This window comes from Muscardinus avellanarius, assembly GCF_963383645.1.
Source record: "Muscardinus avellanarius genome assembly, chromosome: 6".
NCBI classification, from domain to species: Eukaryota; Metazoa; Chordata; class Mammalia; order Rodentia; family Gliridae; genus Muscardinus; species Muscardinus avellanarius.
Genome location: NC_137791.1, coordinates 28,629,293 through 28,642,582, shown reverse-complemented (window position 1 = coordinate 28,642,582; position 13,290 = coordinate 28,629,293). Strand labels below are relative to the sequence as shown.

The window sequence follows — 13,290 nt, the reverse complement described above, 5'->3', positions numbered from 1 at the left end:
GGGTTACTTTATATTAAAACCTTAATTCATCTGACTAACTTACATAACTACCAGGTGATTTTCCAGATTAAGGAAAATGAAAATAAAGAAAACTTTGGTAAACTGTCATAGTTTTCATTATAGTCCACACTGCAACTGTAAGGATATTTTCAACTTTTACTATATGCATATGATACCCACATACAGTATGGTGTGTGGTAATGGAAACTAATGTCTTTCTCATTGAGTTCACAGAACATCTGTCAGAGTTCATCTACATGAAGTCTTCACAAAATAATTACTTCTAACATGAGTTTAAAGCAGTTTCACCTCCTCTGTGTTTTTAGCTTTCATCTACATACATGGAACATAAGTGGAGAAGCAATCCATTGTCATTTTTAAAACAATTAATAGAGGATTTGTTTTAATTTCAGCAACTCACAGAAGCTGTGAGTCCTTCTATGTTACCCCCTTCAGCTTTGCCACTGGACCTCCTTAATAACGCAGTTACTGCCTTCAGTACCCTGGAAGATCTTATTCGGTATCTTGAACCAGATAGATGGCAGCTGGACTTGGAAGATCTATATAGGCCAACTTGGCAGCTTCTTGGCAAAGCTTTTGTGTTTGGAAGAAAATCCAGAGGTAAGCTCCATCTTCAGATTAGAGGCTCATTTAATTTTCTTAGCACCTAATGTTTCAGATTCTTCTGCCATGGGTCCTAAAGGGAAGAGTCTAAAATTCCTCAGGGATCTAGTAAAGCAATCCATCATTTTTATCATTCAGACATATTATATATAATGAGAATATATACAAAAAGAGTCAAATATAATTCAATGGGTTTAGAAAATTAAAAGAAATACTTCTGCTGAAAATCTCTGTGATTTTTTTACCTTCTAAAATATCATTTTGGTAAAGTCCTCTTTTACATTTCACAAGTATCACTGCTTACTCCAGTCTATATTTAGAGTGTATTGATTTTGAGATTAAAAAAAAATGATCATAGCTGCAAAACCAGGTTTGAGGTTACTAAAGGGGTATGCTCTATAAAAATCATTATTGCCATGTCTCTCATTGGTCGAGGTTACATACACTTTATTCCCAAGCCTAGAAACTTCTGAATAACATGGAAAATAACAATGACATAAAATAGAAGTTTCCAAGGTAGAAGGCTTATCAAAAAAATAACCTAAAGGAAAACTGATATGATAATTTCTCCATATGTATGTTTGCTCTTGAAATAATCCCTTTTGACCAAACGGGGGTGGAACCCAGAAGCTTTCTACCACCGGGCTATACTCCCAGACCCATTTTATATTTTATTTGGAAACAGGGTCTCTAAGTTGCTGAGAGCCTCACTAAGTAGCTGAGGCTGGCTTTGAACCTGCACAATTCTCCTGTTTCAGCCTCCCAAGCACGGGGATTACAAGCGTGCGCCACCACGCCCGGCTAACTGAATTTTCTATAAGACTAATTTTCCTAGTATAATCAGAATTAAAAATTGTCTATATCAGACTCAAGTGAAAATGTAATAGGAATAACTGGATAATTAGAAAATAACTAGAAAAAAAACTCTGTTGGTTTTTCAGAAACATTGAAATCTACCTGATTAGAAAAAAACTAGAAAAAATTATTAGAAAATAACTAGAAAAAAAACTTTTTGTTTCTTTCAGAAACATTAAAATCTACCTGATTTAGAGAATGAAATGGCAACCTGGAGAATTTGTGTTTAAATGTTTATTTGAGCCATTCCCAGAGGCAGATTGCATGAGGCTTGTTCTAAATCTTGTCAGAAAGAAACCTGATTCCTGCCCTTTTCTGCATAGGTTTGCAGTCTTTTTGGATCGAGAGCTTTAATCTCAGCAGGTCATGTTCTAACTTGCCCAACCCTGGTGTTTTGCTATGCCAACAGACATGGATTCCTTTTGGCAATATTTGAAATCTGTGTTGTAGTGCATGGGCAGCCGAATCCTGTCCAGATGCTGAACACTATCACATATTTATAAGATTTGATCTTGATGAATAACTTGATGAATAGCTTAGCAACAACACTTCCCTTCCCTCCCACTTAGGAATAAATGAAGATTTGCAAGAGTAGCTAAAACACACTTGGTTGGGGCCCTTGTTAGCAAATGTGATGTCGATTATCTGGATCTGTGAGAAACAGGGGTAGCTGAAGGGATTCTAAACTAGATCAGATTTTTTGACTGCTGATTTCTGGCTTCAAGCCTAAAATCCTTGCTTCTGGCTGTGGCGTTGTGCCTAAATCTCTTTGACTACTGCTCATAGATTTGGCCAGAGGCTAGCATGTATTTAAAAGCACCCAAAACTGATCTTTCAAATATTCATTTAAACTCTCAAAAGTGAAGGAAGCCATTTGAAGTTTGCCAAACCTATTAACTTTTTAAGCATACAGTAAAGTGTGAGAAAAATGGTGTATACTTTTGGAACTTTAAGTAAACTAAAATGTAGGTGAGGGATAACATCTATGTAGACAAAACCAGCTTTTCTCCCCTCCCAGGAATCTATCTACAAAGGAACAAGGGGTAAAACTTTTAAAAGCTTCTAATTAGACATTGAAATAGAGTTTTCTCAGAATAAACATATCACAGTGTTACCACATTCATCTTGGAAAGACCACCCTCAGATTGCATTACAGTAATACAATATCCTTGGATGGAATAACTTAAAAGGATCGACAGCTAACAGAATGTGACTATAACTTTTTTGTCAGTATTAGTCTTTTTAGTAAAGTTTACACTATCAATGCAATTTGCATTAGATATCATGATTTCGATTGGTGATGTGTTCAAAAATTCTTATTTTAAGAAAGGCAAACTAAATGCATGTCATATCTTAGTAGGCAACTGTGAGAAGAAAAAAGATCTAAAGGTTAGTTTTACTTACAAATATGTTGCAGAGGGAACATACCTCTTTTCTTTTCCTTCCTTCCTTCCTTCTTTTTCTTTCTTTTGTTTATTTTTTGCCTAGAAATTCTGCAGGATACAAAGTATGATACAAGATTATCACATGACTTATTTTATTAAAGCTAATATGAATTGAACGCCTTAGGTATAGGAAGCATAAATTTCAAAATTATGTGTAAATTTAAACTCCTTAATTGACTACCAAACCCAGTGTGGTCTGGATTCATGTTTTTCTGCTTCTTTTCTTTCTATTTCTTCCTCTGGCTTAATTTCATTCATACATTGCTACTGCTAGGGGGAAAAAAAAAAGACATTTTCCAAGTCAGGCTTAACTAGCACTTTAAAAAGAGCTTTTGACTTTTGTGTCAGACATGATAAATGAGTGGAAGCTAAGTTGAAAGTGTGTTTAAATTTTCACATTGTAGCAGGTATCATAACTTAGTTCACTCGGGAAATCTATCTAACCTTTTATTGTGGTTAAGTAAACATTTTAAAGAGAACGTATACAGTCTCATTTTCTAGTTTCATGAAATAGTGTGTTTAAAACTATTTGGAGGAGGTGAATATCCTTTGAAAGCTCAGCGCTTCATTCAGTTTCTAAAATATAAATCCTAAATAAGCATCCAACCTGGTGGCAACCAGCTTTTGTGTTCCTGCACGTTCTCTCCCCTTCTGCCCTGATACTATGCTGGAGAGAATAGGTACAAATAAGATCATATGTAGCTTTAACAACAGAGGAAAGTATATGTATATTCTCCTAGTTAAGAAAAATAAAAATTGAATCATGGAAAATATGTGACATCATTTAACCTCATGATCTAATTTTTAGTACAGATGAGTTGGACTTTTCAGTGTACTTGAAACAGTGAACTCAGTTGCTTTTAAGCATTGAAAAGCTTTGCATTCACTGGATCATTTTCAGATAAAAACCAAAAATTTTAAGTACTCAAATAGAACAGTGATCTGCTGTTGAATTCGAAGAGTAAGATTTTAGCTGAAATGTTGAAATGGACCCAGTGAATTAGCTTTGCTGGATACCTTTCCCTACTTGACCTAGGTTTCAACCATTCCCATATAGTTAACATAAGTTTGTTTTTATAACTACATGTGCATAATTTTATATTTCTCAGAAACACTAAGACTGCATCCCTTTTATAATTTAGAAAATATTGAATATATGTATCACAAGAGCAAGAAAATACACCTTTGACTCTTAATTACCTCTTTTAGAACTATTAAAATTAACAGGTATTAATTTTTTTAATTGGATATTTGTAGTGATTATTGTTCTTTGAAGCCATCTTCAGCCAGAAATAATTTTCTTTCATTTTTACTTTAATACTATAATATTCCCTATACTTGTGAAAAAATATTTAACTGAATTTGTTGTATTTAAGGCAATATTCCCAAGCTTTATAAAAATACCTTATTTGGGGAATGAACAAATACATGTGACCCTCACACTTCAGTAGCATTAGAATTACTTTACTCAAATACTTCTTGGGAAAATAAAGACACATAAAAGAGAAATCAAAATTGTGCAGCAAGTATAGTCATAACATGCATGGGGTGTTGTTTTGATATAAATTTCCTAAGGCAGTATCATTTCATAGTTAAGAATAGTGGTTCTTTGAGGATTTACTACAACTACCCAATGAAAGGATATTTTGTTTGGTCCTCACAAGTAGGTATTCTTTTAAAAAATAAAGCACAGCATAGTTAACCAACTTGCTAAAATAATAGAGAGAGTGGTTACAAATTAAATATTTCTTCATCTTTAAGCAGGGGAAGGGTAGGAATCTGGAAAAATTTACATAGTCTAAATTTCAAAGACCATGGATTCCTAATACATTTGAAGCAAGCAGGGTTTTCCAACAACCTCCACTGTTACAAGTGGTTTTATATTTCTCACTCATCATTCACTCAGCTGTCCTTAGAAATTCATTTCTCCATTTCCTTTTCATGTCTTATGATTATTATTGTCACATAAAGATTAAAGAGGGTTCTGTTTACTAGTTTGTATAAGTTGTTCTTCACTAGTTCCATGGGCCTGTAATCCTTTTAAAATTATATTTGTCTTTTAACCAAAGCATGGATGCTTTCACACCGTATTCTTTCCTCCAGTGTCCTCCTTGATTCAGAAACTGAATCATGTCCTGCACTAAGGTTAAAAGGAGCAACCCTTGTTTCTCTATTAAGTTTCCTATTTGTAGCCCTCCACTGTTTTGCTGGCTCTGTGTTTAATGTTGCACAATGGCAGCTCTTTATTGGTCACCAAGTCATAATAAGGCTTTGTTTACGATGAAGTAGAAAGTCCAACTTGTGATCTGTGTAGGCCTACAACCTAGATGAAATAAGGAGAGAGATTGTTAGGGCTATTGTTCATAAAATAACTAGGTTGCTTTATGAAACGAGCTTACTGAAATACATTCAGGCGCACACCACAAACCTCTGTTTTTTTGTTTTTGTTTTTTTTTTCCCTTTGATTTCTTTTATGTCTGTAGTAGTGGATCTGAACCTTCTAAAAGAGGAGGTAAGATTATACAGCTGCACGCCTCGTAACTTCTCGGTGTCCGTAAGGGAAGAACTAAAGAGAACCGATACCATTTTCTGGCCAGGTTGTCTCCTGGTTAAGCGCTGTGGTGGAAATTGTGCCTGCTGCCTCCACAACTGCAACGAGTGTCAATGTGTCCCCAGCAAAGTTACCAAAAAATACCACGAGGTACGTACATCATCTACTTTTTAGTTTCTTTGGGGTATTTTATCTTTGACAATGAAACACTGAATGTGAAATGAATTTATATTTAGAAAGGTGATATAGCATTCATGAGGGAGGGAGCAGGAAAATAGGGTCTATGAATAGTTTCTGGTTTTGTACTTTAAAATTAGGACCCTTGATTTAAAAACCCAGAATCAAAGGTTTAAAAAACTTTATTCTCTTGTAATACATCATGGGTGGTCAGTGAAGTTTTTACTTCTCATGCAATAATGAAAATTTATTTTTCTTAGGGAAAAAAATCAAGTGAAAACTTTACAAAATATGAAGAAAACATACTGAAAGCTAAGATTAAAAATAAATCATTGTCTATTTTGGAGAAAGAAAACTTTGATACTTATTTTTATTTGTGGACTAAAATGAACACATAAATTCTAACAACATATTCACAAGTGCATCAATCTTTGTATTCAGGTTGCCTCAAATAACATGTTTAAAGTTTCATGGATTTTTAACTTTATTTATTTATTTATTTTGGTTCTAGAGATTGTACCTACAGACATTTTACCTCTGACCAACATCCCCAGACTGATTTTATATTTTATTTGGAAACAGGGTCTCACTAAGTTATTGAGAAACTCACTAAGTTACTGAGGCTGGCCTCAAACCTGCAGTTCCACATAGTGGGACTACAGGCATGCACCACTGTGCCCAGCTGAAATTTAATTCTTTTTATTCTCTGAAATTACAGAAAATGTAATATTAAATGGTAGAAATCATTACTTTTCAGAGTCTTGGGAATCAAAAAAATTGTATATTCAAAATTTTCATTAGTGCTAAAACATCTGCAATTATATTCCACCTTTTCAAGCAATAGAGTAGTTAACTTTAATTTCTACAAAATATTTGTACTAGAACAAGATCATGTCATACCCAAGAAAATGGAAAGACCTGGGGAACATTATGTTAAGTGAGATCAGCCAGGCACAGAAAGAGAAGGGACATAATGTTTTCTCTAATATGCTCAAGCTAGGGAGTATTAGGGATACCAGAGAGACTCCAGATAATGGAGGGGAAACCTCAGCAAAGCTAGAAAGGAGGGTTAGCGGAAGAAGAAGGCTGAGGTTAATTAATGGACAAGCTACATTCTAATACGTGTAAACATGTGAATATAACATTGTTAACCTAGACCCTCAATATTGGGAGGGAGGGAAAAGGGGATGTGGGGGAGAGATCACCAAGTATTGTGTGAAATATATGCCATTGTCAACATGATCCATATTATGTTGTGAGACTATAGTGCACCAATTTTGACATTATATATATTATATGCCTATATAATATATATTATATATATTTGTATAACACCAAGCCAAAAAGCTGCCCTTCTGGCCTCATTATTAATATTCCTTTATTTCATCATTTTAATTTTTTCTCTAACTAAAACAATGCAGAATAATCATCTACTTAAGAATGACATCAGTGAAACTTTCCTCTGTTAGGTAACCTAAACATGCACAACTTCATAAACAACACTTCTATGATATGATTTTCCTTTACCAGTTTTGTGTTAATCACTGAGCAAATGAGAGGAAAAACTCTGGATTCTAGAAGAAGACAAGGAGTACTGCCACCATTACCTTGTTGAAACTGTCATCAGGATAGTCTGTAGCATAAGTGTAAACTATCATCTCAGGTTTTTCCTCCGCTATCTCCTGTTAACCATTGCATGTAAATCTTTGAGAAGGTACCTCCCAAAACTGGCATTCAATGCTTAAAAACTGAGCTATTAGCTGTTATTGCTCATGCTCTACTTTTCATTCCCACCCCCACATGCTTAGGAAGATCTTTGTGCTGGGAATGGAGTCTCTGTGGGCTGAGGGTGTAGCTCAGTGGTAGAATATGTGCTTAGCATGTGCAAGGCCCTGTACTCAAACCCCATCCTCACATAAGCCAGAAGCACATACATGGTCAGAGTGGCTCACAGAAGATCCTGGAGGCCGTGTCTACAGGCTGGCCTTATTGCTACTCCATCAACTATGAGTCTCGTCTTGGGGGGAAAAGATCCTTAGTATGGGAGCTCTCAAAGAGCATTAAGATTAAAATGCCTCAAGGGCTGGTCAGATGTAAAGAGTTGCCTGGCATAACATAAAAAGATGTGATGAGAATGTGGATTAAACTGGATTGATCTTTCCCACTTAAATTCACTCCGTTTTGAGCTTAGCAAGACTCTCAGCAATGCAGTGAGATCCTGTTTCAAAACAAAAATAAAAAGAGGGCTTGGAGGTGTAACTTTCCCTCTGCTGAGGGGAGAAGTACATTCAGATAGAAGTGGGAATTGAAAATGTTGGCTAGTCTTATATTGCAGCTTATCCTACCACCCAAATTCATTCCAGAAACAATTCATAGAGTATAAGGAATAGCACAAGTGTCTTAAATTTGGTCAGTTTTGATGCTGCCCAACGTATTTATAAACAGCAAGGCACTGCTGATATAAAATAATGCCCAAATAGGCTTCGTTTTACTTTATTTTTATTTCTTTTATTGATGCATTATAATTACACATTATAGTGAGGTTCAAAGTAATACAAACGTTCAGCCACACAGCACTTGGTGTGTTTCCCTCTGGATCCTACTGTACCCTGTACACATTAGTGAAAATGGTAGTGTATGGACATAACGTTATTTGGACTCTTTCCTTCCTCAGTCCTCCTTTTCACTTCTCCACATCCCTCCCCAGTTCCTTCCCACATTCTATTGGCCCCTCTCCTCACTTATCAGAAGTCCCTTTTGTTTTTTTATTTTCTCTCCAGCTTCCACAAATGAGAGAAAACATAGGACCCTTGACTTTCCAAGACTGCTGATCTCACTTAGCTTAATATTCAATAATGTTACTAATTTTTCTACTAGAATGGTGAAATGTAGTGTAGTTGGAAAGATCTACTTTAAAAGTTTATTTTCGGATCATTATAAGACTTTAAAGTTTATCTCTCAGGGAAGAAAGTTACTAAATAGAATATATAAATAGTAATATTATGAGTCTTTATAAAATAATTGTTTATCACTCTTACTTTAATAATTCCCATTTGACCTAGTTAACAGATAACAGCTTTGTCAACTTAGTCTGTCTGTGTCTCTGTTCACTCATGTGTAAAATAGGGGTAATAATTGTAAATTACTCCATAGAATTCTTGTGGGTTAAAGTATGCAAAAACATTCTTGTGCCTGGCACCCAGTAAGTATTTAAAAAATGTTAGCTAATTAAACTCTGATAGAACTACATACTTCAAATGAGGTATGCATTCACTAGTTTTCTTTTTTATGTCTTCAAATAGAATAGTCATAAGATTGGACTTGTGTCTTTGTAGATTAGAGAAAATTTACCCGAATGGTAGCTTTTCAAAGTTGCTTCATGAAGTTGTCTATGTCATGCCCAGAAAGCAGAAAAGCTAGACGATTTCTATCATTACATGCCCTGGTTTTTGTTCATAATCCAAAGAAAAAAATAATTTCTGAAATTTTGCCATTTCTATTATAAGAAATAAAATATATTTGACTTGACTAGGTAGCTACAATCAAATACTTCAAGTAGTCTTTAATAGGATACACATCTAGATTCCTTTATTGTAGTATTAAAAGGAAATGTGTTAGTCGGGCAGAGTCCAAGTACTTGCTAAGATAAGATAGGAGGATCACGTGTCCAAGGCCAACCTTGCAACTTGTTGAGACTCTCAGCAACTTAGCAAGACCCTGTTTCAAAATAAAAAAAGGGTTGGGAGTGTAGCTTAGAGACAAAACACCCCAGAGTTCAATCCCTAGTACCAAAGAAAAGAAATATATTTAGTTTGGGTGTCTGTTTTGCTATATCTGTATTAAAAACTCAACAAACTGCAAATAACTTCACTTAATAGAGGCATTATTGTTATTCTTGCCAAAGTTCCTTAGCACTGTCCAGTAGAATCCAGCTGCAGAAAGTTAGCTGTGACTGAGGCTGATGTCTATGAAGTACATCTAATCCATCTCATCCAGTTTATAGAGGACTTGAAGTATAGCCAAGGAAATTAATGAGTGGCATAATTGAGCAAACTCAGCTGCAGCCCGATCATGTTTCTTTCCACAGTATCACTGTGCTGAAGTGGACCGCTTCACGTATAAATACTGGTTAAACGTGTGAATGAATGAGTGAAAAGAAGAAAGTAACAAACAGTAAAACAATTTTTTCATTTGTATTTGCAAAATACTTGAGGTGAAATTCTCTCCAGTACAGTTCCAGGAATAAAATGATAAGCACATAGCAAGTTTTTAAATTTGAGAACTATTCTTCATTCTGGGGCAGCATTATAAATTGTTCAAATTGTTGGCATTATAGTGTCCTTTCTTTTGTTAAATGATGGTAAAAGTTCACACTTTTTTCTTTTGGTAGAATAATGTCTACATAATGCTTTTAACTAAGAAATAAAACTGTGTTGGGCCCCAAGATTGGTTTCTGAAATGATGGTTGTGCATTTCTTCCAGTGTTGTAGACACTGATTGATTTTACATTATTCTTTCAGGTCCTTCAGTTGAGACCAAAGATCGGTGTCAGGGGATTGCATAAATCGCTCACTGACGTGGCCCTGGAGCACCACGAGGAGTGTGACTGTGTGTGCAGGGGGAGCACAGGTGGATAACCGCATCGCCACTAGCTGCCCTTTCCCGGAGCTGTGGGGCAGCGGCTGGCCTGGCAGAGAACTGAGGCATTATCTCCTTCCATAATCTCAGTTGCTTTCTTCAAGAACCTTCCAACTGCAGGATTTACAGTGAGTTCTAAAGAGGAGACACCCACTGGAATTGGGAGTTGTGCAACGGCGCTGTTGAGAGGATACCCAAAGGACAGGCTAAAAGGTCGTCAGTCATGGAAAGAAATGAACTGTCGTAGATCACTAGCTAGTTCCAGAGTTGCCAAGTTCCTTTCCACGAGCTGCATTCTGCGCCTCAGTTGTCTTGGTATGGCTTAGGTTAATGTCAGTCGAAGAAAAACCATGCCTCTAATCACCTGATTCTGCCCCTGCTTGACTCTCAAGGTCTAAAGTCACAGGAAATCAGGAATGTTTCCCCCTTATACTCACATATATAAACAAGAATGTTCTGTGTCCTAAAGAGGAACTGTTTTGCTAAGAATTAAACTGGTATCATGTGATAGAAAAGACTGGATTTTCCATGTTTCTCAGTACAATTTCTGCCATTAGAAGAAGAGAACTACATTCATGGTTTGAAAGAGGCAGACCTGAATGGAAGAGTGGCCTTATCTTCACTTTATCTATAAGTTGGTTTATTTGTTTTATTGTGTACATTTTTATATTCTTCTTTTGACCTTATAACTGTTGGCCTTTCTAATCTTGTTAAATATATCTATTTTTACCAAAGGTATTTAATATTCTTTTTTTATGACAACCTAGATCAACTATTTTTAGCTTGGTAACTTTTTTTCTAAACAAGACTGTTATAGCCAGAGGAATAAGGATGATATAAAATATTGTTGCTCTGACAAAAATACAAGTATTTTCTTTTTCAATGGTGCTAGAACTTAGATTGATCTGCATTTTAAAATATGGAAGTGGGGAATCGATAGAATTGGTAAGTCACAAAGACATTTTGAAAATATATCTTCCATTCCTGTTATTAGAGATACAAACAAAAAACAATATATAAAATGTAGACATTCAGATCCAGTCATTACTAACCTAACCTTCTTTGGAGGGAAAGATGAGCCTAGCTCAGAAGAACATAAAGCACCTTGATAAAGTAGCCTGGACAGCTTCCTGACAAAGTGTGCTATGCTGTGCAGTAGGAACACGTCCTATTTATTATGATGCTACAGTTTTATTGCCTTTAAACTCTGTTCCATACACTTTTATAAATACATTGATATTTTTATGTACAGAAGTATATTCTTTAACCAGTTCACTTATTGTACTCTTTGGCAGTTGAAAAGAAAATCAGTAAAATATTTTGCTTGTAAAATGCTTAATATTGTGCCTAGATTATGTGGTGACTATTTGAATTAAAAATGTATTGAATCATCAAATAAAGAATGTGGCTATTTTGAGGAGAAGCTAACTTTGTGTGTGTGTGTGTGTGTGTGTGTGCGCGCGCGCGTGCGCTACATACACAGGCTTATCTCTTGAAAACTCTGAGTAAATGGAAGTGGTAAAAGTTTTGTGCTACCATGATTTTCTTTTTGAACAAAAAGTCAAATTGAAAGTCAGGTTACAAAGGTACCATTTCTTTCAAGGCATCCCCCATCGGACTTTTTTTTTCCAATACCTTTAAGCAGTGATTTCCTTTTCTTCACTGTTCTTAATAATATTGTTTGATAAATTAAATTGCACCTGAATTGACAGATAGATGTGATTTATGAAATGTTTAGTGATGAGTTATATGGTTATTTTAAATGGGAGGATGAAGCCTGTAATTTTCTGTTCATGGATTCATTTTCAATGGGAGCTACTAAATAGGATGAGTATAAGTTGATTCCTATTTGGGTTGAAGTATTTTTACATAGCTCACTTCAAGGTGTGGTTGCTAAATCCCAGACGTTTCTCTTGAGTGTTGATGTTGGCAGCGCCCTCCTCAGTCTTTTAGTTTGCTGGACATGCCTGGGTACCAGAGCAGGCTGTCCCCATATTGCTTTTACACCCTTTTCCTAAATGTAGATTTACTCTGCTTCCCAGCACATATCAAACAAATAAGCAAAATAAGCATGTGTGCTCTGTCTTGTTTCCTTAACCTTTTCATAGTTTATTCCCAGCCATATAGAGACACAAAAATAGATAAACCGCTTCACAGAAAATGCAAAGCAGTGGCTAGTTTCTCTCACTAGCATTTATAGACTATGGCATCTTAAATGAAATGGCCTAGCTTTATGTTTAAGCCAGAATTTTAACCGTGGAATGGGCTATCTTATATCCCTTGTATTTTATATTATTTTTGTTACTTTATAAAATGTTGACAGCAAAAGAAATGGCTCTCTAAAGGCAGCAATCCTACAGACGGTTGCCTGACTCTTAGTGGGATGAGGGTGAGGAGTAACTGCTTTCCAACCAATGACTCACGGATCCCACTGTATTTTACTAAAACAAAGATAATGCATTAATATCACACAAGACCCTACTTTCTCAGCAGTCCAGGAAGTACTGACTATACCAGCCACACACTCTTTTGTATAAAATGTCTATGGTTCGTACATCTGAGCCTGAGCGACAGAGGTATGAACCAGTTTTGCATAGTGACATTTATTAAAAACAAGAAGCACGGATCCGTTATCAGGAGGCAGGTGTTTCTGTCTAAGCTTTTATTTTCTACATCTCATTTCTAACTTCCCTCTCTCATTTAATAATCATTATGTGCACTTTGAAAACACACGCAAAGAAGTTATGAAAATGTGTATTGGGAGATTCATCCTGTCTTGATTTATTCATCCCCAGGACATCACTCTTTCCACTGGCATTGACCGAGGCTTGTGCTTTGGTGTAAGAAAAGGCAGAAAATGCAGGCTCTACACTTCCTATAACACCTTTATCTCCAAAAGGAAAATGTAATAGTGTATCTTCTGATATTTTTGCCTATTTAACTGTGTACAATTAATGCAGTTAAATTATAAATAGCTCATCTTTATATTTTTAAGGAGGA

The 13,290-nt window shown here is 35.6% G+C and overlaps 1 protein-coding gene across 1 annotated transcript in view; it reads left to right on the top strand.

Moving 5' to 3' along the window:
• The window catches only part of PDGFC (platelet derived growth factor C), a gene marked incomplete at both ends in the record, with an annotated part of 207,419 nt that extends 197,130 nt beyond the window's left edge, over positions 1-10,289 (top strand). The window contains 3 exons of the mRNA XM_080697941.1: positions 414-621; positions 5,408-5,625; positions 10,173-10,289. Of these exons, the coding sequence (XP_080554067.1) occupies positions 414-621; positions 5,408-5,625; positions 10,173-10,289 (543 nt within the window). The remainder of the gene's footprint in view (positions 1-413; positions 622-5,407; positions 5,626-10,172) is intronic.
• Positions 10,290-13,290: the final 3,001 nt, after the last annotated feature.